The 26884-nt window shown below is 48.6% G+C and overlaps 1 protein-coding gene across 2 annotated transcripts; it reads left to right on the forward strand.

Annotated features, from left to right (window-relative positions):
* The first annotated feature begins 294 nt into the window (after positions 1–294).
* On the forward strand, positions 295–26856 carry XPNPEP2 (X-prolyl aminopeptidase 2). 2 transcript variants are annotated; one of them, XM_030306201.2, is made up of 21 exons: positions 295–617; positions 3162–3238; positions 4830–4940; positions 6085–6148; positions 7080–7184; positions 7429–7515; positions 8434–8580; positions 11551–11652; positions 12323–12404; positions 12690–12885; positions 13524–13613; positions 14851–14960; positions 15718–15795; positions 16857–16928; positions 19184–19244; positions 20454–20523; positions 21040–21144; positions 21586–21645; positions 22140–22216; positions 24730–24819; positions 25434–26856. In XM_030306201.2, exons 1-21 carry the CDS (start codon positions 569–571, stop codon positions 25626–25628), a joined length of 2028 nt encoding a protein of 675 aa, XP_030162061.1. In that variant the 5' UTR covers positions 295–568; the 3' UTR covers positions 25629–26856. The 2 variants fall into 2 exon arrangements, with proteins under 2 accessions (XP_030162061.1, XP_030162062.1); XM_030306202.1 differs by lacking the exon at positions 4830–4940 and having other exon boundaries at positions 337–617.
* The last annotated feature ends 28 nt before the right edge of the window (positions 26857–26884 follow it).

The raw sequence follows: 26884 nt of genomic DNA on the forward strand, positions 1-26884 counted from the left end.
AACTTCCCCCTTCCCTGAGGGGTGCAGCGGGGCTTCCCAAACACTAGGGAGTGAGGACACTGGCTTTTTCTGAGACAAGCCAGCTCAGAGGAGGAGGAAAGATAAACATTCATCTGGGAGCAAAAGTGGGGCTGTATCCAGAGCCTGGGGTGGGGAAGCTAATGGGAAACAGCTTGCTGGAAGGAGGGGGACAGAATTCGGGAATGACTGAGACGTGCTGCTGCAGTGGGGGGCGGGGAGGAGCAGGCTGATTGAGACCAGCTGCGGCTCCTCTGCCCAGAGATCTTTGGACTCTGCACGGGGCGGGCTTGGAGAGCTGAAGCTTCCCCACCCACCCGGATTCCCGACTCCGGTCTCCCGAGTCCAGTCCGAGTCCGGAGCCCTCAGATACAAAAGACCAGAGAGGGACTCACCATCCACCAGCTGGACGCCTCCTCCCCATCGCCAGCCCCCACCCCCTGACTGCTCCTGTCCTCGGAAGGCCTGGAGGAAGAGGCCAGGGAAACATCCCTGCCTTTTCCACCCCCCCCATCCTTCCATCCACCCAGCACCGGCATCTGGAGACCCCATGGCCCAAGCTCACTGGGGATGCTGCCCCTGGCTTGTCCTCCTCTGTGGTATGTGCATCCTGGTCCTTCCCTCCCATGCTGGGAGGGCAGGTCCAGCTGGAGAGCAGCTCTGGCCTCTCCCCTCTGGGTTCAGAAAGGGTTGGAGTGAGGGCTGGGGCGAGGTTATCTCTTTCTCTCTTGGTCCTTCTCGCTGTCATGAGAAAGAGGAACCCCAGAGCCAGTCCTCAGGGCCCTAGAGAGTCAGATCAAGTCTGGATTGGCACCTTTCCATTTCCACCTGTTAAAGAAAAGATGATTCTGGCACTTGTTAAAAGAGTATGGAAGACTTCATTCAAAATTATTGCAATAGGGGAGAAAGATCAGGCTCAACTCTGAATACAGCAAAGATGGCTGAGGACTTAACAGCCAATGAACAGAGTGAAGGGGAAGTGGATGGAAAATTACTAAGAGGAGACATCAAGGGTAGGGGAGTTCTTGCTAAGCCAGCTTCATAGGATTCTTACTGAACGCAGGCCAGGGTGAACAGATATCAAGGATGAAGGCTGAGGAATTTGATCAGATAGTAAAGGTGATCAGATATTCAATCTCTAAATTGACTTAGCAAGATTCTTATTGAGGACTGAGTGACACAGGCCCACCAAGGACCAGATGGACATGGAAAGCCAAAGTCAAATTCTAGTGAAGAAGAGGCTCTGAAGAGCATAACTAAAGTTTGGTCTTTGTCACTCCCATGGTGTCCTGTTTGTCCTCTTTGGTTACAACTAGATGCCCAGCTCAATGCCCTCCACACCCATTCCACCCCCAGCCTTAGGGAGGCCTCGCTGCCTTTGCGCTCTATCAGCAGGACCCCGCTCATTCAGTCGGCACCCACTTCCTGAGTACCTCCCCAATGTTAGGCCCTGTGTCAGGGAACACAAGCCTGACCTTGGGAGCCACAGCCTTGGCCTTAGAGAACAACAATCTGGGTGTTGAGACAGACATAGTCTGGCTGAGTCTTGCTTCTTATGTTAGCATCCTAGCATCACCATTTTGCCAAATATTTCCTACAGAAATGGGAGTTCATTATCTTAGATCAACAGTATGGGTTGCAACTTCCCCTTGAGTTTATGAGACCAACACAGCCATGCAGGACATTTATAGTGTTAGATGCCAGCCACACTCCTATCTGTAACTCAAGCCACTCAGAAGGTAAAAGTATAGTGTCTCCCCACACCCAAGCCCTCATTACTCTCTGAAGAGATCCATCCTAAAAGTGGGGCTGGAGGGAAGGACTATCAGAGACCATTGGACTCTCAGGGCTAGACAACCCAGAGCCTGTGGGACTTAGCCCAGTGTCTGGCATTGAGTAGGTACTTAGGAAATGTTTGCTCAGTCAATACTGGATGACTCCTTGGGTCACACCAAATTTGGGACCCAAATTGGAAACTAAGTCTCCATATACTCTGTCCTTTCTGTGGCACTACCCTTCCTATGGTTTACTTTTGGTACTCAGATGACCCCAGTTCAAATCCCTGCTCTACCACTGACTCACTGTGGCAAAACTTGGGCAAGTTACCAAACCTATTTGGGCCTGAGCTTCATCATCTATAGAAAATAGACAGTAATGTCCACCTCACAAGCTTATTGCAAGTATATAATGAGATACTATAAATTACTGAGCTTGGGATTCTCTCTCTCTCCCTCTGCCCTTCTCCCCCACTCAAGCACTCTCTCTCTCTTTCTCTCTCTCTCACTGAAAAAAAAAGATTCTTTCTCTCCCTCTCCCTCTACCCCCTTCCCATCTCTCTCTCTTTCTCTCTCAAAAAAATGAGCCTGAAATGAGAGCCAGATATTTGGGTTGTAAGAAATGGTACAAATGGGCCTTGAATTTAAGTAAACTCAATATAGGGGCACCTGGGTAGCTCAGTCAGTGAAACATCTGACTCTTGATATTGGCTCAGGTCATGATCTCGAAGTAGTGCAATTGAGCCCCAAGTTAGGCTCTGGGCTGAGCACAGACCCTGCTTGGGATTCTCTCTCTCTCTCCCTCTCTCTCTCTCTCTGCCCCTCCTCCTGCTCATGTGCACAAATGCGCGGGTGCTTTCTCTCTCTCTCTCTCTCTCTCTCTCTCTCAAAATAAATAAACATTAAAAAAAGAATGCTAAGGAAACCCAATATATATAAAACTAAATGTATAGAAGGGTAAAATGAAGGTGGGTTGATTATTTAACGAGATCCTCTAGAGAATTTCAAAGAAAATTTGATTACAAAATTTTAATTTACATACAACTTTTCCAGTTTGGTAAACCCTGAAAAGTCCCAATTAGATTAGAAGGGAAAAGTTGATTTAATGAGCACTAAACCCCATGCAAAAGTGGCAATCACTTGTCAATGAAACAGGTTTCTTTGATTATGACCCAGGGTGCATTCAATTCAGCCTAATTTCCTATGAAATGTGATTATTTTTATCCTAAGGTAGAGTTGGACAGCATTGCTTTTTCAAAGGATGGAGGCCCAGTGGGGACAGGGAGCAGGATTGGGGAAACATGTCCCTGTGCTCTCTAGGAGCTAACTGGTCTCCAAGTGACCCTGGATTTTTCTCTTGGTTTCTAGCTTTGGGTGCCTGGGGCCACCCAAAATCAGTGGACCTGAAGGCAGAGGACGTGAGAAACTGTTTAATCAGCCCTCCGGTAAGGCCCCGCCTCAGCCCCGCCCCACAGCTCCCATCTTCTCCCCATCCCCCATTGGCTCAGTTGCTAGCCTTTGCCTCTACCCACCTTTCTCCTGACTTCCGGACTCTGGGGCCACAGTTTCTGATTAACATCCCTCAGGTCGGCAGCACATTCTCGGGTGTCTGACAGGCACGCCCCATCCTTCCCTCCCATCCATTCCCACAGCAGTTTATCTACTTCCGTCTGGGTTTGGGCAGCCCCACTAGAGGGAAGGAGGAGGGGCAGGAAGGAGGGTGAGGGGCTTTAGCTAGCCTTGGCTGACGCTGGGCAGAGGCAAGGAGGAGGATGGGAGGAAAGAAAACAAAAATTCTAAAGTTACAGTGCAAAGGGAGGCACAGAAGGGAGGAGAGAGGAAGACAGAGCTAGAAAGGACAACGGAAGGGTGAGAGGGCGGCCTAGGGTGTGACTACAAGAGAAGGCATAGCATATTGGAGCTGAAAGGTCTCAGCTTCCTAGCTGGAGACCAGAAGATTCTTTCCACAAGCCTCAGGGCCAATGGGGTACATCTGCTTGCAATGTCAAGTTTATGAGACCACTGGGGAAGTCAGGTGGGTGGGCAAACCATGTTACTTTTATATTAAAACAGACATGGATATATCATTAAGTAGAAGGCAAACAAAACAAAAAACCCACACTTTTTATTTTATTTTTTAAGTTTATTTATTTCGAGAGTGAGAGAGAGCAAGCACACACGCGTGCAGGGGAGAGACAAAGAGAGAGGGAGAGAGAGAGAATCCCAAGCAGGCTCTGCACTGTCAGCACAGAGCCCGATGCAGGGCTGGATCTCACAAACCTGGGCTGAAATCAAGAGTCAGCTGTTTAGTGGACTGAGCCACCCAGGTGCCCCTACCACACTCTTTATTTTAAAGATAAAACAGCCTTTAAAGAAATGGCTTAGAGGGGATCTTTCTGGACAATATCCCAAACTTCTGGGGGTACTCATTCACTCTCCTCTGCCATTTGGGACCAGTAGGTGGAAACTTGAAAAAGTCCCCAAGGTAGGGTTGCCTGGTGAAATACAGGATGCCCAGTTACATCTGAATTTCAAATAATGAATAATGTCTTAGAATAAGTATGCCCCAAATAGTGTGTGGGACATACTTATACTAAAACATTATATGTTGCTTATCTGAATTTCACATGTGACTGGATGGGCATCCTGTATTTTTATTTGCTAGATTTGCAATTCTGCTGCCAAGGTATCCAAAGAAAGACTGTCCTTCTAGCCTGGCCCAGTGCCAGGGCTCAGATCCCTGCACCCATGCCCCCATCTGTGACTCAGTTCCCATTATTGTCACAAGGAGTTTCTCTCCAAGTTCTTCAACACCTACATCTCCTCTCAGCCCAGGCACCTTATTCTAGACTCACCCGTAACATCAGCTGCCACCCCTTTCCTCTGCAGGCTGGTCCAGCCTGGACACACCCAGTACCTGCCTAAGGCGGGGGTGGGGGGGCTGGTGACTCCTCTGGATGCTGGGGCTCAAGCATCATTTTCTCTAAGCAAGGTGTGTCTCTATGTGTGTCTTGGTGTCTTCCTGTCACATGTTAGTACCTTCCAGTTACTGTGGTCAATACCACAGCACAGCTCACAGCCCTCCGCCAGCAGATGCACATCCAGAATCTTTTTGCCTACATCATCCCTGAAACGGATGCCCACATGGTAAGGGACAGCTCATCCCCCACCCGTGCCCTCTGCTATCCTGGGTCAACCACCAATGAGAACAGGGTACAAGTGAGAGGCTGCTAAGGCTCAGAAGATGAAGGCAGAGAAAGGATTCAAAAGGCAAAGGGAAGGAAGTACAAGGCTTGGACATGTGAGTTTTAGGGCAGCTGAGAGAGTCTATTCCTTTACATAGGAAAGAAGCCATCACCAAATCTCCTTGCCTCCAGACAATGAGACTATAAACAAGTTCAGAATCAATTTTGATCAGTCCCTAGATGGCAGATCCAGAATGAATATCTAGGGCACTCCAGCCCTAGGAGGTTAGAGCGTGGGCTAAGAATCGGACCGGAAGAATTCTAAGTTCCCTTCCAGCCCAGCCTTTTCCATAACCTGATGGATGGAGCATTGGAATGATCCAGAGTCCCGGACTACATGAGTTTGGAGTGTAGGCTGGGGGAAGGGAGCAGACAGGAAAGAAGATGGTCTGAACAAGAACTGCTTTTCCCAAAGCAGCACCCCTGCCAACCCATCCCACCCTTTCCCCACCACCGGCTCTGCCTCCATCCCATCCACCTTTTGAGCACTAGCCCGTTTGGAAGAGAAGGCATTTTCAGTGTTAATAAGATTGCTTGAACTGGTTTTCCCATCTTGGGTAAGTATCTCAACTTCTCTGAGCCTCAGTTTCCTCTTCTGCAAAACGGAAATAATGAGATCTGTCTCAAAGGATTATGATGACCAAAAGACAATTATGTGTAAAGCCCTCTGCAGAAGTTATTTATGGTGTACTCAGTGTACCATACTAGACGGGGGAGGGTGTGGCGACAGCTAGAGGGGAGAAACCAGAAGAACCAAAAGACATGATCCCAGACAGCACAGAATTTTCATTCTGACCGGGGAGACAAGAACAAGCCAGTTCTGGACTATGGGATTGAGACTCCAAGAGACACAGTTGTCCAAAGGAAGGGAAGATCCTGAGATCTGGGGGAGTGACAGAGGACTTCCTGGAAGAGGTGCCCAGTGTGCCTGGGCTTGTAGGACTTGTTGAATCTGACCAGACAGAAAGAACTGGGATGTGGTTGGGGGTGTTCCATGGGGTCTGACTCCATGAAGAAGGCTAACAACGGTGTTGTTGATTTCCTAGAGTGAGTACATCGGCACACGTGACAAGAGGCGTGCGTGGATGACAGGCTTCACAGGGTCTGCAGGTGACAGCCATTACCCTGCCTTTATTGCTTCTGTTGGTAGACCCAGAGGTAGTCACAGATGCTCTAATATGGCCAGTTCTCAGAAGCCAGGACCCCAAGACCTAATGTTCAGTGGTCCTGTCTCCCTTCTACCTCTCAGAAAAGGGTCGCCAGGGTATACATCTCATAAACCACCAGTCACACTTCTCATGAGGCAGAAGGCAGGAGGCTTTCTTCCAGTGCTTGCTGCCAGACGTAGCTTAGCACACCCTGGGCTCCATTTCTGGAACAGCTGCCACTTCCACATCTAGCCACTAGGGGCCCGCTGATTCCCTTCATACATGGCTCACCTGGGGACAGTTTTACTTAGTGGGTTCTTCTCAAACATCACCTCACATGGCCAAATGAGTCGCAAACAAAAAAGCACTTTATGGGATCCCAGTTTCTGAAGGGGCCCCCCACTCTGATCCTGGCCCCCTGAGTGAAATCCACGCTTCCCTTGCTGATCCTTAAACATTCCTCCCCTAAGCTTCAAGCTTCCTTGCCTTACTCATCTTTGCCAAAGATACTGGGTTTGGCTTCTCTGCCTGTCCTCAGCTAAGCCCCTGGCTTAGTGTCCCTATCAGCCACTGAGTCTTGATACTAACTACCACACCATCTTTCCTGAGAGCACCTACATGCAGCATTGACTCTTTTGGAAGGCCAGAAGCAGACCCTACTTGTCCCTCCTTAGGTGAGGCTCTCAACACAGAGCAGAGATGCCTGACCCAAGCTGGCTTCCCCCGACGCTCTCCTTAATGTCTCCTGCCTCACTTCTTGTAATGGAGGAGGGAAGTTCTTTCCGGAGACCCCTTGTGACATTCTCGGAGCCAGTACCATATTGCCCATGCACTAACTAAGGCCACCATCCTCACCTTCACCCTCAACTCCAAATTTCTCTGTTCTGTCCCAGGAACTGCAGTGGTGACCATGGGGAAAGCAGGTCTCTGGACCGACAGTCGCTACTGGACCCAGGCTGAGCGGCAGATGGACTGCAACTGGGAACTACATAAAGAAGGTAAAAAGGTCGCATGGATTTGTCCCCCAAGCTCTGAAATCTAGACTAGGTTCAAGAAAGTACAGGTAAAAGGATGCATGAAAGGCCTCTATGGGAAACTTGGGAAATCTCAAGCCATCCCTCACCTTTGAAGCTGACATCAAGGAGGACATACCTGGCAGGATTGTCACAGACAGAAGCCTGACTGGAGAGCCTGAGACTGTCCCTGGAGGTGACTTTCCATTCTTTCCTGTCTTCCTCTTAGTTGATACAGCTTCCATAGTCGTCTGGCTCCTCACTGAGGTTCCTGCTGGAAAGCGTGTGGGTTTCGACCCCTTTCTCTTCTCCATTGGTATGTTTTTCCCTCATTCCTGCATTTGTCCACAGCAACAAGGGTGACTCAGCCCCTCTGGGATGTAAAGAAGCATACCTTCGTAGAAGGAGGAATAGGATGACTCTAAAGACAGAGTGTCTCAAGTTATAGTTGCAGAATATTTTGCAACAAAGACTTACTCATGGACTGTGTAATGTAAATATATTTAAAAGAATGAATGCAGATTTTTTTTTTAAGTCATGAGTACAGAGCCCCAACCTAGAAGATCCAGGGAATCATTAAGTCTAACAGACATAATATATATCTAGCAGACAAATAGGCCAGGGTGTTCTTGAACCCAGAACCATCCTCTGTGCTCTGAAGCTGTACCAATTATGGCACTAGAATCACTTGGGAGCACTCTTCTGAAAGGCAGCTTGGAAGGGTCAAAGAAGTTCAGTGAGCTTCTGCACAAAGAAGCATATTCCCCTCCCCCCAGGATCATAGGTCCCTGAGCTCTGGGACCCCAGCCAGCTGGCCAAGGGTGGGGTCTTCACAAATATGTACCAAAAGGTTCCCCCTTCAGAACTGGCTTCTTTGCCAGCCTTTCCAATGGTGTGAGCATCACCATTCTTTGGACTGTGGCACTGAAGCTCAGTTACAATGGAAAGTACTGAGAAGAGGGCCCCATAGCCATTGGTGCTTAAAAAGATAAACCTAGCCAGTTGGCTGTGGGCAGGGTTGGGGTGGGCCCAGGGCAATTAGGCTTTGAAAGCAGAACAAGGAGGCTGAGAGGACATGCTCCAACAGAACCAGACTGCTTGGACCTGCTCTGAGCAGCTGGGCTTCAGCAGTGGAGTGGGAGGCAGAGCAGATAAGGACTAACTTTGCCTGAGTCACAGTTTTCCCTGAGGTGCGAACAGGCAGGGGACAAGTGACTGCTTCCTGTCTCTGCAGGTTCCTGGGAGAGTTATAACATGGCCCTCATGAACTCTAACATAAAACTGGTGTCCATCACACCCAACCTTGTGGACCAGGCATGGGGGTCAGAGAAGCCTCTGGTTCTGAGCCAGCCCATTTATGTCCTGCAGGAGGCATTCACAGGTGATTCTCTAAGCCCCTTTTCCTTCCCAACTTGAAGCAACACAGGTCCCCACTGCTGCTCCTTTGGGTGAAAATTTTGTCCTAGGAATTACCAGAGCAATGGTTCTTGAACCTTTGTGTGCACCTGAATTGCCTGGGATGATTATTTAAAAAACAGATGTCATCTCAAAGAATCTGAATCAAAAGGTCCTCAGACCATATTTAGAAAACACTGGAATAAATAGTGTTAGGACTTGAAGACAGAGGGAGCAGGAAGGGGATTTGAAGACAGAACAGGAAGTGAGGAAACAAGGGAATCAGAGCAAGATGGGGAAAAAAAGAACCCCACCCCTTTCAAGAGAGGAAAAAACATGATATGAGTTGCTTGTGCAGTAGTGGAGACTGGTTTATATTGATTCATTCAAACCTGGACTTCTGGCCCTCCTGTAATAAGATGTCTGGGGTCAGGTGGGCCGGGCTGACAAAGGAAGTATGTAACTAAGTTCAGGGTCAATCCATGGTACAACTTAAGGTTCAAGTTTTGGCCAGACCACAAAGGAAAGTTGACTGACCCCCCAAATTCTAACATCAATAGTTTTCATCTTGACCTCATTGATACCATCTAAATACATCATAAAAGAACAGCATGCTCTAGATTCTGTTAAGTAGCAACTAAAATCCTGACCATGATCAGGCTATTGATTATGAATCACTGTCTTGGACACCACCACCCCCTACCTCCCCAGGAATTCTGAACAAGCCAATGGACTTGGATTCCTAGCAATATTGGGCAATCTGAGAGGCCCCTTTCCACACACAGGTCCGTGCACATTTCTTGCTTGAAAAGGAGTCAAAAGAGCAGGAGGGAAATTTCAAAATAGCAAGGATGATGAAACAAGCTAAAACTGCCCAATTTTCTTTATCTGTTCTGGTATAATTTGCAGAATCATTCTGCATCTCACAAAAATTTTAAAGAAACTTGCTATCCAGGACTGTACCATCATAAATAATACTCATTCCATTCAGATAAAGAAGAGAGCAGTTATGTCGGGAAGGGGAGGGGATAAAAGGGGGAACCCTTCCAAGGGACTGAGAGTTCACATGGGTTTTAAAGTCACTTCCCACAAGTGACAGGATGCTAAGCTTCGTAGGCTGCTTGTCTTCAAGGAAAAGCCATCCAGAGCCAGAACTGGGCCTGGCAGCCTAAGAACAGAGTTCTTGAGTCACTAAGCTTACAGAGACAAGAGAGACTTTCTCTCCAGCAACTGATAAGCTTTAAAGGGGGCAAAGGGCAAGGAAAAGAACGGGAAAAGTTAATTATTCCAAGATACCTGTATGCATCAGACAATTTAAATTTGCCTGCATTTGTTGTCACAAAAATGTATCACATTCATGAACCTGGACAAGATAATTCTAAGGGAAAGGAGCCAGAGTAGGCCCCATATTGTATGGTTCCATTTGTATGAAATATCCAATATAGCCAAATCCATAGAGGCAGAAAGCTGATTAATGATAATTAATAAGTTTCCCAGGAGCTGAGGGGAGAAGAGAATAGGGAATGACTGCCTAATGACTACAGGGTTTTCTTTCAGAATGATAAAAATGTTCTGGAATTAGTTCTGGAATTAGACAGTGGTGGTTGCATAATCTTATGAATGTTCTTAAAGCCACTGAATTGTGCACTTTAAAATGGTTAAAATGATACATTTTGTGGTATGTGTATTTTACCACAATAAAATAAAACAATCATTAAAGAGTATCATACCCAAAGCTTTGGTTCTTGTTGGGTAGTTTTGCCTGTTTGCATAGTTTTTTTAAATGGCATTAAGTTGCTTATGTTAATCTCTGAGCCCAGCTAGGACCCTTAATGTTTATGACCTTCTGTCAGCAAAATATGAGCTGTGCCTCAGAACAGACCCTTCATGTGCATTACAGAGACTAGGGATAAAAGATGAACACTAAAGTCCTAGAACCAGGACACAAGCATCCTAGAAAGGACAGCTCTGTGGCACAGAGTTTAAGGACAAGTCTGGGGACTGACAGTGTTAGCAAGATAGTCCAGTGTCCATATAGATTAGGAGGGTGGGCCATGTAGTCAAAAAGACCTGGGTTGAAATCTCTGCTCCACCCCTCCACCCCTTGCTACCTATGAAATCTTAGACAAGTCACTTTACCTCCCTGAAGCCTCAACATCCTTATCTGTAAATGGGTCAAATAAGAATTAAAACAATGTTCAAGGACCCGTGTCTTATTAGGCACCAGGTTACTTCAGAGTAGAGGCTCTATCATGACCCAGCCTTGTCCCTTTGCCCTTCAGCCAAGGCTGCTCTCTTGATCTCTGTTCTGAATGCTTACTTATGGGTCAGAAGGTTACACCAGACTTACTATACATCAAGACACCATTCTATGTGCATTACAAATATTAATTCATTTGATGCCCAAAATAACCCTATTGATTATTTATATATAGCAATACTGCTATTATAATCCATTCTCATTTTACAAATATGCAAAATAAGACACAGAAGGGTTAAGTGATTTGTCCAAGATCACACAACTAGTAATGGCAGGGCCAGAACTTGAACCCAGTCAGCCCAGAGAGTCCATGTCCTTAATAATTACAGAAGTGAGAGTTTGTTTGAAGACAGTGTTCTATTGCTTTTAAAGAAATGGGAAGGGGTGCCTGGGTGGCTTAGTTTGTTAAACAACTGACTTCACCTCAGGTCATGATCTCACGGTTCCTGAGTTTGAACCCCACATTGAACTCTTTGCTGTCAGTGCAGAGCCTGCTTTGGATCCTCTGTCTCCCTCTCCTTCTACCCCTCTACTGCGCTGTCATGTGCTCCCTCTCTCTCAAAAGTAAATAAATATTACAAAAATTTTTAAAAAAGAAAGAAACAGAAAGCGATTGCCCTGAGGGAGCCCTCTCAGGAACAGAGTGCCAAAAGGAAAGTATGTTGCTTATGCTTTCTTTGGCTCCTTTGCTTCAAGGGAACACCTGGCAGAAGAAAGTATCTGACATCCGCAGCCAGATGCAAAAGCATCCCAAGGCACCAACTGCTGTCCTTCTGTCAGCGCTTGATGAGACGGCCTGTGAGTGTGGACTCATGGACACGGGTGGGCGCCTCAGTCCCCCCAAACCCCAAGCCTCTTGGACCTGCAACCCAGAACTCCTCCCCCAGTCACCCTATCACCATGGGTTCTGAGAGCTCCATGGCCATGGTCTGTGGGAACTAAGAAGGCTAGGGGGCAGGAGATCATGTCTGCTTAATAAGAAAACCAGGAAGCCCAGAGCACGCTGTAGGCAGCCCACAGGCCATCAGAGGAAGGGGCTGAGCACAACGGCAAAGGCTGTCCCATGAAGGGAAAGGGGCCCAGCTAACACCTGCCATCAGCCTGGCCAGCAACCCAAGAGCATTCAGACTCCCAGCTTTCGCACCTGGTGCAACCCTATTCTGTCCCAGTGTGGCATAGGGCTTCTTACCTGACCCTGGCTCTGGGCTTCAGATATTCTGGGAACCCACTGGAACTGTGCTGGTTGCTGGTGGGGCATCTTCATTTTTCTGGGAGAAAGGGGGGTCCATTGCTCTCATCAGCACCTCAAAGCCCCCCTCCCCACCAAACTGAGAAACTTTCAGAGGCAGATGTTCAGGCACACTGCCGGGACTCTTTGGGGCCCAAAGCAAATGGTGGGGCAAAGGTGTGCAAGTCCTTGCCTTGGGCAGACCAGCCTCAAAGAGACCCCATCAATTCTCTTCCCCAGGGCTCTTCAACCTTCGTGGCAGTGACATCCCTTATAACCCCTTCTTCTACTCCTACACACTGCTCACAGACTCCTCTATCAGGTATGGCTTTTCCTTGGCTTGCTCTCCAGGACTTCCTCCAACTCCCACCCCTTGCTGCTCTACCACTTACACGGCCCTGGTACATGGCCTTCCCAGGAACCTGCTGCCTACCTCCACAGGATCCTCTAGGAAGCCTGCAGTGGGCTTTTCCTGACCCCTTGACCTCTGTTCCCACCTACTCCAAATATGGTTTGCTTGGTTCTTTGCTGGAGTTCCTCTGACCTCCAGGAAGTGCATCAACCTTAGAGACCCTCAGGACCCTCCTCATCTTCCGTCCCCACCTAGGTTATTTGTAAACAGGAGTTGCTTAAACTCTGAGACCCTGAAGTACCTCAACTCCAGCTGCACGGGCTCCATGTGTGTGCAAGTTGAAGATTACAGCCAAGTCCGTCACAACGTCCAGGCCTACGCCTCAGGAAACGTGAAGATCTGGATCGGGACCAGCTATACTACATACGGGCTCTATGAAGTGATACCCAAGGTAGGTTTGCCAGGCCCCAGCCTGGGCCAGGTTTGCCAGGCCCAGCCTAGGCCAGGCATCGTGCCTGCCCCTGCGCCAGCCCTGATAAGTTTCAACCTAAAGTGGGGCCACAGCCCCTTGGCCATTCAGGCAGTTGGTCAGTCCCCTTCTAGGCCTCCCTAAGAAGAGATGGAAAAAGAGGGAGCAGATGTCTGTCCACAGAGAGCTCAGAGATTGTCAAGGAGACTAGAGAGGGAACAGCCTAGTAGACCAGAGGCTATGAAGCCACCAAACCTGAGACTGGGTCTTGGTTCTGCCCTGAACTGGCTGTGCAATGACCTTGGACAAGTGACTTAGCCAGTCCTAACCTCTGTTTCCTTACCTGTAAAATGGCAATAAGAGTCCTGACCTCAGAGGACTTTATCTGAAGAGATTTAGAGGAGATGGTCCATGTAAAGCCCGGTGCCTGGCACACAGCAGGCACTCAACAAATGGTAGCTGTTATGACATAATACATGCAGGAAACTCACGTTGCTAGATTAGCCCATTGACCATGTTGCTTGATTAGCCCAGGAAAGCTGGGCTTTCCTGCCAGTACTTTTCAAACCCCACTGTGCCCTGGAGATGGCCCCATACCTCTTCCTCTCTGCCCATGACAGGAGAAACTCATAGAAGACACCTACTCCCCAGTGATGGTGACCAAGGCGGTGAAAAATAGCAAGGAACAGGCCCTCCTCAGGGCCAGCCACGTAAGTCACAGGAGGACTAGCCTTTTGGAAACTCCTGATTTGATCAATCAGAAAGGAGCCTGAAGAAGCTTAAGGAAACAGAGAAGTAGACACCAAACTCCTGGGCACCCATCTGGGCTTCATCCCTCATGCCCAGCCTGGTACAGTGGTTTAGGGCATGGGCCCTAGAGCTAGAGTGTCTGAATTCAAATCCCAACTCCTCTACCTACCTCCTAGCTGGGTGACTTTGGGCAAGTTGCTTCAGCTCTTTGGGCCTCAGTTACCTCATCTGTAAAATGAGTACCATAATAGTAGTCTACACTATAGGGTTGTTGTGAGGATTAAATAGATAAATATATATGCTATACAATATATAATATGTATAAAATATATAAGTAACTTATAATTAACATTAATTATAATATATAAGTAATATAAAATATAATCTATAATCATATATACATGTGTGTACATATATACATTTATATGCATAGACTATGTGTATACATATGAATGTAAATATATACTTATATAAATAAATGTATATAAATATATGGAGTATATAAATACATAATTGTATACATACTATATACATATATAAACATAATTAATAATTATGCAAATATAATTATATTGAATAATTATATATATGTGTGTATATATATGTGTGTATATATATATATATTGCTTTGATCACTGCCTGGCACATTCCAAGTGTTAAGTAAGTGTTAGCTGGCCTGATTTCCTCACCCTGGCAAGACGATAGCTTGCTCTTTTGGATATTCCTGTTCAAATTAGAAGAAATGCCGCATTTTACAAAACTTTCTTATAGATAATTTTAAACGTATACAAAAGTAGAGAAAACAGCATAATGATCCCCACGCACCACCTCTCTGCTCCAGCCCTCTTCAGCTCCTGGCATTTGGTCTACAACTCCAGGTTCGTTGCCTACGCCCCCACCCTCCACTGCTGGCTGGTTTTAAACCAAATCCCAGATATCATAGAGCGTCTCCTGTTAACACCCTAGTATCTCTAAAAGAAAACACTTAGGAAGTGTCGCTAAAAGATAAGAACTCTTTTTAAAACATAACTACACTGTAATCACATATAAACTTTAAGAATCCCTTAAGATCATCAAATAATCAGTGAAACCCTCGAGTTTTCAAAGCTCAGCTCCCCAGCAGCTGCCTGATCCCCTTGATCCCAGAGCCCTGGCTGCGATCCTGCTGCAGCCCTCTCCTCTGCTTGCCCACTGCAGGTGCGGGACGCCGTGGCTGTGATCCGCTACTTGGTGTGGCTGGAGAAGAACGTGCCCAAAGGCACGGTGGATGAGTTCTCGGGGGCAGAGCTGCTCAACAAGTTCCGAGGGTGAAGAACCACTGCTGACATTTTGACCATTTTTAAGGGTGGGGGTGGGGGCAGGGAGGGGCACCTGGTCTCCTTACTTCAGTGGGAAGACTCTCTTTGTATTTGGGGGACCTCTCTGGAACAAGGAGTAGCAGGTTTTGGCGGCGGCAGGTGGGAGGGGGTCGGGGAGCTGGGCAGGGCGGGTTGGATGACAGTGCCTGGAATCGCTGGAAGCGGGACACCTTGAAGGGCCACAACCCATCAGTGCCCCCTGGTGTCTGCTTCAGGCACAGACCCTGTTTCCCTGGGGGAGGCTGGCTCAGGACAGGTATGGCTCCTGGACCGCTTAAAAGTATCAAGTTAGGGAGTGAAGTTCCCTGAGGGCACGCATGGCCCAGGCCATAAGCATACTGTAGGTTTGAGGTGCAGGATGCTGCTGTGGGGCTGGGGAAGCTTTCAGACACAAGAAACTAGGTTTCTTCACTCTCACTTTACCATAAACTCACTTTGGGACAATGGGCCTTGGATTCCGCATCTGTAAAATGGGGGAGGAGGGGGACAATTGGTGTCTACAGCCCCTCCTTCTCTGACCTTGAATGCTCTATAACTGACAGACTGGAGCTTGGGAAGATGGCACCAGGAGGTGGGGCTGGGAGAGCCAAATGGAGTCTAGCTGAGGTAGAGGCAGCCATAACCTTCATTTGCCCTGATTAGATATGCTGGGTCCAGCCTAGACCCTGAGCCCATCCACTGACCATTCCTGCCATGTACTTTTCAGAAAGGAACAGTTCTCCTCTGGACCCAGTTTCGAAACCATCTCTGCTAGTGGCCTGAATGCCGCCTTGGCCCACTACAGGTACTTCAGGAGAGGGAATTTTCTAGGGCCCTGTAGGGATGGGATCCTGGGGTATATGCAGGGGCTGGGGGTGTGAAGGAAGGAATGCTCTGGGGCCCAGGCCCACATTTAAGGTTTGAGACTCTTTAGCACTGTGGAGGCTATGATGGGCAGTGGAGCTCAGTCAGGGATTGGGAGTCTTCTTGGAGTTAAAAGGCCTGAGCAGTTTTCCCCACAAAAGGCTGAGACTTTGTGAACACACAGGGCTGAGGGATCTGGAAGGGAGGCGGGGCTGCTGGATGTTTTTCCTTGGCTTCCTGCGAGTTGTTTATATTAGCTAATTCTTAAAGCTCTCGAGTACATGGGGAGAAAGCCCTGTTCACCCAGCCTGAACCAACTAAGGAGGGCCCAGAGATGGGCTAACCAGATGTTTGGCTCCATAGAACACAAACACCTGCAGGCCAGCCTGATAAAATTTGGGGGCCCAAACCCACCAGAATGCCTCAGCCTGGCATGGGCACAGCAGGAAGAGATCAGATGTCCTCCATGGGCCAGCCTGGCCTGTCCCAGAATTCTCTCCCCCAAAGTCTCCCAAGCCCACAGCTGCCTTGGCCCAGCCCCTTCTCCCCTCTAGAGAGTAGCAGGGTAGGAATTCCTTGGCCCTACCAACTCTTGCTCTCTAGCCCCACCCTCGAGGACTCTCCCTTCATATTCCCTGGCTTCTCAGCGGTCACAGAAAGAAAGAGAGCACTAGACTGAGCATCTGGGTCCAGGCCGAGCTCCTCCCCAGCTTTACTGCATAGCCTCCTGCAAGCCTCTTGGCTTCTGTAGGCCTCTTTCTCCCTTATGTAGAAGGAGACGACTGCACTGGTTTGCTCTCTGAGGCTCTCCAGGCTCCTGCATTCTGGGTTCCTTCTTCTCTCTCTTCCCAGGGACCAAGGCTTTGCTTGGTGAGGTATAGGACAAGCAGGTGTGTACTGAGTACATTAGCAGCATCACCTGAGTACTCTTCCAGGGCCCTTTGGGAAATAAGGGGTGAGGGGGTTAGGCTACTCCCTTCTCAGTGGCTCTCCCCTTCCTAGTCCAACCAAGGAGCTGCACCGCAAGCTATCCTCAGATGAGATGTACCTGCTGGATTCTGGGGGGCAATACTGGTATGTACTCCCCACCCTGCCCTGCCCGAATAGCTCAACACAGACATCCTGGGCTGCCTAACAGCTGGTCGAAGCTTTCCCTTCCTGGGTGTGGATCCTTTGTATGAAAAAAGAGAGCCCTGGATTGAATGACCCTGAGCATTGTTCCCATGTTCATACTTGCGGATCCTTGCACGGTGGGAAACACAGAAGCCAAGTCATTGGGGCTGCCCGTGCAGCACCTCTGGGAGAATCAGAAACATCTCTCCTTGCTCAAGTGAAGTGGTTTTTTTTTAATTTTTTTAATCTTTATTTATTTTTGAGAGAGAGAGATGGAGTGCAAGCGGGGGAGGAACAGAGAGAGAGGGAGACACAGAATCCAAAGCAGGCTCCAGGCTCTGAGCTGTCAGCACAGAGCCTGACGCGGAGCTTGAACTCATGAACCATGAGATTGTGACCTGAGCCAAAGTTGGATGCTCTACCGACTGAGCCACCCAGGCGCCCCAAGTGAAGTGTTTTTTAAGCCTGCATATTATTACATAGTCTGAACAGCCATGCTTAGCAGCCCTGCCTGGCTGCACAAACACTGTACTCACATTCTCACCTACTCACGCACACACCAGCAGCATGCATCCTCCCTCAGCCCCTTCTCCCCACCCTGCACAGATGCAGTGACCATGTCAGGTTGGGGGTGGCAGCCAGATCAGGCCTCCACAAGCAGCAGGTGAGGAGAGAAGCACCCTCAGAGGGTGCCCAGAGCACAGTTGAAACAGGGCACACCTATCAGCATGGGTATGTCTGTGAATAGATATGTGTGAGTGACCATGTGTAGGGTTATGTAGGAGGGCACTCTCCCCCACCCCTGCTGCCTCCAAGACTCCACAATCTGTGCGTCCACCTGTGTGCTCTCATTGAAATTAGTATATAACCACGGAGTGACTGGTACCCCTTTAGATGTGTTACCCTTGTACAGTACACAATCTGAACACGCAGACATGTCAGCCATGCAGAATAGGCTAACTAACCCCAGTTTTTCCTAATTTGTGACCAATCGTTCACACAGGAGTTGAGATGAGATGAGTCAGTAGATTTTTCCCTTCTTATCTAGGAAGCAAGTGGATTGTAGAAAAGCTTGGGCAGGATTGGCGGGGGGCCAGGGGTGGGCAGGAAGGGGTATGCCGAACTGATGGAAGAGCGAGGAGTAGTTTCAGTTTCCCATTCTCTATCCTGTGGCAATGGTGCATGTGCCAGTGACAAAGGCTCTTCGCTTGCTCTTAGCGCAGCTCTGGGAGCTAACCCAAGAGCTCAGCCTAGCAGGCTTCCCTCATCACATTGTGCTCATCACAGTCTGGCGTTGTGCTACTGTGTACTTGAAATGGCCAATGTGCAAAGAGGAAGTGAATTTGAGGGGCGTTGCTGGATTGGGGCATGCTCAGAGAGGGTGAGGCCGGGGAACTGGTCACCTCACTTCCTCTTCTCCTCTTCTGAAGAAGTCTGCCACACCCTGTGACCTGCTCCCAAGGAGGAATCCCCAGGGCCCTGGGATTCTCTCCCCTCCCCCTTCCTAGTGGTGACCACAGGGACCATCTGGGGGGAACAGCTGCTGCTGTGGTTGGGAGTCAGACTTTTTGGCTTCTGGCTTCAGTTTCCTGGGACTCTGAGCAAACCCTTGTGTGAGATCCATATTTACAAGGAGAGATCTGTGTAGAGAGTCAATGCTTGCTCGAGGCCTGGCTTCACTGAGCCTCAGAAAGGGGGATGGCTCATGGCCTCAATTGCCTCATCTGGGAAATGAGGATAATGAGGCCCCCTCTGCTACCCTTCCCAGGGAGCTGCAAAAGTGTTTTAGAAATGGTAAATAACTATGTGAATGTGTAAGAATATGATGATCCCTCTGAACCTCAGTTTCTCCACCTGTAAAAATGGGACAGTCCCCTTCCTCCTGCCTCCCCGAAAGCCTGGTAGAAAATTTGCTTGTAAAGCTAGGCTGACCCAAGAAACTCAGATTTGTAAAACAGCCAAAATAGGTGGGATGGGGGTGGAGTATGTATGTGGGAGATCAGAAATGTCAGACAACATAGTGACTTTGAACTTCATAGCTTTCAGAGTCCCTTTATGCACAGAAGCTGAAGATGGGAAATTGACAATGGCATCTATGTTCTTCCTTTACCCCTAACCCACCTCACCACCACCCCACTCTTACCACTCAAACCCCAGTGGGAAACACACGGGAAGCACATGGCCAAGCTGTATATGCTGACTGTCCTTCTCCACAGGGATGGAACCACAGACATCACCAGAACGGTCCACTGGGGCACCCCCTCTGCTTTCCAAAAGGTAAGAATTGGACCCAGAATACCCCTACCCACCTTTACCCAACGGACACCCAAGCAATCACTCCAGCAAGAACCCTTCATTTTACGGAGGCTAAAGCTGAGGCCCAGAGAGGTTAAGTAGTTTGCCCAAGGTCACACAGCAAGTTAGTACCAGAAAACCCAGTGCTCCTGGCTACTTCCCCAGAGATATTTCAGGCCACCAACAGGGCCTCAGCCGAAGCTTATCATCATCCCATTTCAGTGAATCAGTGAACAAATATTTATTCAGTGCTGTCTGTGTGCCTAGTCCCGTGCTCAGTAGAAAAGAGGAAAAAAACATTCCAGGCAGAGAGAAATTGCATGAGAAGTCTCAGAAGCGGAGGTGGAAAGGAGCTGAAGGTTTTCAGAAAGCAGTGAGGGCTGGCCCACATGGAGAAGAGGCTGGGACATCCTCTATGTACACGGAGGGGAGGGTGCTCTAGGTGGCGAGGGAACAGGGGGCCACATTCATGCTTTCAGCAAGTCGACCGTGGCTTGAACGTGGTGGTGGAAATAAAGAACAAACAAGAGCTGGCCAGGCCTCAAAGAGCTCAAGTTTAGTGGGTTGAGTCCAATGCCCCAGGCTGTCGTGCACAAGATGACAAACCTGTGTGCTTGCGTGCCCACGTGTGTATGCATGTGTGTGATGAGAGGACTTACCACATTGCCACAAGGAGTGAACAGGAGAAGAGGTTGCTGTCAGCCCACCTCCCTCCCTTTATCCGCAAACAGCCCAACCGAGCAAGGCTGACCTGCCAGATTATGAGGCCCCAACCCAAACCTGAGGCCTGAAGGAAACTCAAGGATGATCATAATAGTAATAAGGGCACTGATCTGTATTTGAACATTTACTGTTTGAAGCACCTCATGTGCATAAGTGGACCTACTCTTCCTAACAGCCTTACGAGCTGGTACTGTGATCATTCCATTACAAATGAGGAAATTGAGGGACAGGGTGGTTAAAGTAGCTTGCCCAAGGTCTCAGAGTTTGTGAGTGGCTACGTCAGGACTCTAGCCCAGGGGTTTGCCTCCCAACCCCGTACTGTCAGGCCTCAGCCCACCACCATCTATAAGCGTCCCTGTGGACCAGTTAAAGAGAACCACATGGACCAAGCTCCAGCTTTCAACAGGTCCCCCTCGGAAACTCCCAGGATCCTCCCCTTACCACGTTACCTCTCCCTCTCCCCATCAGGAGGCATACACCCGTGTGTTGATCGGAAATATCGATCTGTCCAGACTCGTCTTTCCTGCTAATACATCAGGTGGGTTTTGGAAACCAGGCTGGACCCAGAGCCTCAGGCCCTGATTTCTCTGGACCCAGACTGCCACCCTAGAAGGCTAGTGTGGCAGAGATTATATCACCATCCCATCCATTGTATAGATGAAAAAAATCCAGCCCAGAGAGTGAAAGCAGGTTGCCCAAGGTCACACAGAGGATTACTGGGAGAGCCAAGCCTTGAACCCAGGCCTCCTGACTCCTAATCTAATACTGTAGCTCAGTGGGGTAGGGGAGGCTACTGTGGGCTGTAGCAGTCATGGGAGGACTCCTAGAGGAAGTGGGTGTCTTGATGGATGGGGAGAAATTATAATAGAGTCATCAGTCTAGGTAACGTAGGTACAATGTAGGATGTGCTGTAAACAATGCATGCTAATCTGCCTCTCAGGAGCCACTCTCCACAGGTACCATCTTGGTAGTTGACTCTGGGACAAGACAGCAGGAAGGGGCCAAGCAGACAGTTGGGGTCCAGCTGACTGACTGGGGGCTATCTCTCTTCCAGGGCGAATGATGGAGGTGTTTGCCCGCAGAGCCTTATGGGATGTTGGGCTGAATTATGGTCACGGGACAGGCCATGGCATTGGCAACTTCCTTTGTGTGCATGAGTGTAAGTGTCTCTTCGGCACTTCCCTGGGCTCCCCGCCCCCCACTTCTTGTGAAGGAGATAGAACATTGCATAGGTATGGAAATGACCGAGACCCACAGAGATGCAGTGACCCACCCAGGGTTAACCAGCTGGTGGGAGGTGATGCTCCACAGGGTAAGTGAGAAATCCTGACACCTGGCCATTCCTGCTGCCTGCTTGGCATCTGGGAGGGCCTCAGAGAGAGGAGTGGCAGGTCAAGGCCTAGCGGCTGGCTGGCATAGACACCAAAGTAATAAAAAACAGAGCCAATGTGGTCTCTGTGCCAGCCCCAGGTAGACAAAGATGTGGTGGACAAGTGCTGCTGGAGAAAGCCCAGTTTCCCCAGTTGGTCCCCAGAGCCTGCTAGTTTCTGAGCTGGAGAGTATGAGAGGGTTGACGCTCTGCCTACATCTCCTTTTCCAGGGCCAGTGGGATTCCAGTACAACAACATCCCCATGGCTAAGGGCATGTTCACCTCCATCGGTATGGCTCTCAAGCTCTTCCACCCCCTCCCCCGCCCAAGACTAGCCCAGGACTACAGTTGAGGGAGTGCCAACCTTCAGGGAACATGCCAGGCACAGACCCACTGGGATCCACCACTCCCAGCACCAAGTGGATTGTCATACCCAATCCTAAATCCCTTCAGCTCATACCCTCATTTTGCCCTTGGGAGTCAGTTCCTGACTGTACATCCAAACACTGGAGACTCCAATCAAAGGTGGGGAAACAGGACAGTAGCACACAAGGAGATGGGGGTGCCTCCAGGATCCAAGTGAGCTCTTAAGTCTTCTCTGCTTGGCTACAAGGCCTGGCAGGTTGCCTCTGCGTGGTCAGTGAGCATCTACCCAGTGGTGGGTCTGCCTGAACCAAGGGACAGCCGGACAGCTGGGCACTCCAGCCACTCCTCAATTTGGACAGGAAACACAGGCTTGGGTCCTCCTCCTGCTTAATACCACAAGCATCTCTGTGTCTCCTAGAACCTGGTTACTATCAGGATGGAGAATTCGGGATCCGTCTTGAAGATGTGGCCCTTGTGGTAGAAGCAAAGACCAAGGTAAAGTGCTGCTGAAGCGGCCTAGAGCTATGGACGGCACAGCAGTGACTTTGGGCTGCATGGGGTATAAGGAAGGTCAAAGGAGAGGGGCATTAAATAGGCAGGCATGAATTCATTTGAAGTTTTCCTGGGCTCTAGAAAAATTCCATAACTCAGAGTTTCTCAAACCTGTTTGCACAATAGAATATCCGCATCATCAGAAGAGCTTTTTGTTTTTAATGCCAGTGCCCAGGTCCCACTCTAGACCAAATGAATCTGTGTCCCTGCCCTAAATCATTGGTCCTCAATGCACATAATAATGGCCAGGGGAGTTTATTCGACATGAAGATTCCCTATAATAGCAGCCAAAGGGGATAAAATTCTTACATATAAACTTAAAAAGACTTATATGGAGAAAATCTCTACTGAGGGACATAAAAAAGATTTAAGTAAATGGTGCTCTCTGGAAAGGAGCCTCAGTATTATGGAGATGTCATTTCTCCCTAAATTAATCTATAAATTCAAGACAACCACAATTTCAATGCTAACTGGATGCTTTTGTGACTTCACGAAATGATAGTAAAATTTGTAAAAATAAACATGCAAAAATAGCTAAGTAGATAGGAAAATTCTGAGAAAGGAGAGCAATAAAGGAAACTAGCCTTTTCAGATATTAGCACAGACTCTGAAGCTACTGTAACTAAAACAGTATGGCACTAAAGATGTAACAATGAAACAGAATAGTCAGTCCAGAAACACATCCTCTAATTTCTACAAACAAAGTGAGAATTTAATTTATAATAAAGCTGGCATTTCAAAACAATAAAGACCAGAGACATTTTATAAATGGGCAGGGGGGACAAATGGCTAATCATTTGGGGGTTTATTAAAGTGAAGAACCTTACTCTTATACCCAAATAAAATTCTGAATTGATCTCAAGATTTAAAGGTAAAACAATAAAAGATCTGGAAGAAAATCTATATAAATTCATTTATAATCCCAGGGTGGAAGTGGGCCTTTCTATGCAAGACCTGGAAGCCATGAAGGAAATTGATCAATTAAATTTAAAACTGTACGGAAACAAGACCATAAACAAAGTCAAAAAATGTATGACAAACAAAGCACGTATAGCAAAGAAAGGATGCGTTTCCTTCTTTCACCATGAGCTTTTTACAAATCAGTAAGACAAAAATAGGGAAAATGGGGGGGGGGGAAGCAAAGGACACGAAGAGGCAACTCACTAAGATCAACATAAATGCTCCATAAATGTGAAAAGATGCTCAACTTTATTCTTAAAGAAATACAAATCAAAACAACAATAGAATACCATGTTCCACCTGTGTGATTGGCCAAAGTGAGAGATTTTGGTGATACCCAGTACTGTTGAACGTATGAGGAAACGGGCCCTCTCACACTGCTGGAGGAAATACAAGCTGATACAATCTTTCTGGAGAAGAGCTTCACAATATCTATCAAAACATCTATTTGAAATGCCTATCCCTTTTGTCTCAGCAATACCTCTGCCAAATATGTATCTTCTGGATATAGTCCCAAAACGTCACCAAACTGTTTTATACATTGATGCTGATTGTAGTACTTGTACTATGGTCATAGTGAAAAAGAAGTGGAAACAGATTAAATATCCATTCCTGATTACATAAATCATCATCTGCATACTATAGACCCTTACGCAGCCCTCAAAAGAGACTGAGGTAGATATCTTTGTGCTAATATGCAGTGCTCTCCTATGTTCCCTTTTAAGAGGGTGGCGAGCAGGTGCAGAAAAGCAGGTGGGATCCATTTTGTGTGGATCCAAAAAAAGGTAGGATCCATTTTGTGTGGATTAAAATACATACATACACACATACACACATACAAACCTACGTACTGTATATGTCTTAAATGTTTTCAGGAAGGAAACCAGGCAGGGAGGAGACTTTCAATTTTTATTGTGTATCCTTTTGTAGTTTGAACTTTCTAAGCACAAGCAAGCAAAGGATCTCTGGGAAATGGGAATTATAGACTCTTTATTCTTCTTTATATTCATCTCTATAGGTAGGTCCATTGATAGATACAAAGAGATGTAGCTAGATAGAAATATATAGAGATATAGATTACATGGATAGATATAAAAACTTAATAACTTATCTTAAAATTATTTAAATGTAGTTTCCCAACCCTGTACTAGAGATTCTCACTCCAGTGGTCTGGGGGGGGGGGGTGGACCCTGGAATCTACATATTTAACAAGCCCCCTCAGTGCTATAGATGCACACACTTTGAGAAATACAGACCTAAGTCTAAATTTTAGGAATCCAGATGGAAAGACCAAAGGTGAGGTGTTAAGTGATAGACTGGGGTTTGGGGAGGGTCAAGGGGACTGTAGGATGTTCAGGCCTATCTTGAATCTCAAGCTTGACAAGTGTCAGTTCCCTGTGCCCATGGCTTGAGTGGAGTATTCCCTCCCTCCCTTCAGCCTACTACCTTCTCCTCACTCATTCTCCTGCTTTCCCACCTTCCCTGTGGCATCCCAGTACCCCGGGTCCTACCTGACCTTTGAAGTGGTATCCTTGGTGCCCTATGATCGGAACCTCATTGATGTCAGCCTGCTGTCTCCTGAGCAGGTAAGTGATCCTCAGCGCTTTGATCTTTCAGCCCATGAACCACTGACTGACTTCTTCCCAACCCTGGGCCTCTCTTGCCTCTTCTCCCTCTACCCCAAGACCCTCTGCCACTTCCCCTCACCTGGGAGGGTCCACGCTGTTGGCATTTATAGGCACATCCTGGGGCATCCCTCCCCTACTCACCAGAGACCCCAAAGCTTTTAGAACTCTTTGGTCAGACCAACCTACCCAACCCCCAGTAGTGAACTCCTGGGGAGTCTCTGCCACCTCAAGTCCTAGCATAAGCCTCAGTCCCTTCTTCTGTAAAATAAAGATAATTATGCTTGCCCTACTTTCATTCCTGAGCCACTCCCATCTGCCACCCACCCCATGAAAGTCACTGTGACACAAAACAGCCACTGTGGTGAACTGCCTCTAAAAAGGCCCAGAAAATGCCTGTGGCCTGAGGATGGCTAGGGACCTGTGGGGTACATAAGGGTACTTGGGCTGAGGTGGGCAGCTGCAGTACGACAGCAGGGGCTGGATGGCACCGAGGTCTCACCTTTTGATGAAAAGATCTCACCTTTTGGCAGCCTGGCCTGGGGAGGTCCTCACCCCCCTCCTTCCCTTTGCAGCTCCAGTACCTGAACCACTATTACCAGACCATCCGAGAGAAGGTGGGCCCGGAGCTCCAGCAGCGGCAGCTGCTGGAGGAGTTCGAGTGGCTGCAGCAGCACACGGAGCCCCTGTCAGCAAAGGCCCCACATACTGCCCCCTTGGCCTCTCTGTTGGCAGTCTCCTCTCTGGCCATCCTTGGCTGCAGAGTCTAGAGGCTCAGACTCCCTGGCCAACCCTCTAGCTCAGCTCCCCTCATGAGCTCCCGCACCACCCATGCCCCAAGAGCCCTTGCCAGCCCCTTGCCTGAAAACCACTGCCCTCAGCCTCCTTCTCCAGGACGAAGTTCCACAGACACAGAGCTTCTTGGCCCCGGGCAGGCCCCCTCTGGGCTTGTGTACCTCACCCTGGGCTCCCAACCTTAGCCCTGGGATAGGAGAGCTAGCTAGTCCCTTTCCTCCTGTAAGCCCAGTAGGCCTAACCTATCTACAACTTGGCAGAGCCTCTTATCACTGCCTCCCCCCCAGCAAAAGACCACTATAAGGCAGTACCCTAACCCCCGGGGGGTCCATGACCCTGGGAGAGCCCTACCCTATTGCCACCCTTTGGATATAGCCAGAGTTGTTCCCACCCTCACTGACTCCTGACTTGCTGGTCTTTCCACACCCTTGAAGCTGCCTCTGACCACTCCAACCTGTCCCTGGCCCACCAGTGCCCTCCTGGCGGCAGTGCACAGGCTGAAGGAACCAGGGGGGCCTCCAGGTTCCCTGCTGTGCCTGTAGATAGAGAGTAAGAGAAGGTGGCTGAGTGTTCTGGTTACAAACTGCAACCAGGAAAACTAGCCAGAAAAGGGGCACGTACACCAGCCTGCCCCACATGCGAGCCCATCATTTCTAAACTCTGGGTGGGTTCCATGCCATTTGACAGGATAGGGAGTTAAGCCATAAGACTTTGGCCACCGGGTAGGAGGGCATGTAGGGAACATTCTGGAATATGACCTTACTCAAAGTTGGGAACAACCTGAGCAGCAGCGCTCAGTCACTATCCCAGACTTCCCCTTTTCACTTTCCAAAATCCAGCCACGGTGACAATGCTGTTAAATCCCCCAGCATCCTTGGATGGTCTTTAACCTGTGTGGGCTGGTTTAACATGTGTAAGTCTGGTTTCCCCATTTTACAGATAGGAAAACTGAGCTCCAGACAGGTGGGACCTCTCCAAGGGCACACAGTGTTTGGCTGGGACATGGTGGGGCCAGAATGCAGTGACAGTCCAGCTGTTTTGCCCTCTGGCACCGTGGAAAATCCCTGAACATACCTCCAAGTTCCCTGAGCCCGCTGTTGGGGGCAGGGCAGAAGGGAGGGAGGCAGAGTTTTCTTTGGTCAGCCCTGCCGTTAGCCACCTGGGCTCACATCCTGCTTGGTGCTTAAAACAGCATGGCAACGAAGCCTGCCTCTGGGTTTTGCATTGTGTC

The sequence above is a fragment of the Lynx canadensis genome, chromosome X (genome assembly GCF_007474595.2).
Source record: "Lynx canadensis isolate LIC74 chromosome X, mLynCan4.pri.v2, whole genome shotgun sequence".
Taxonomy (NCBI): Eukaryota; Metazoa; Chordata; class Mammalia; order Carnivora; family Felidae; genus Lynx; species Lynx canadensis.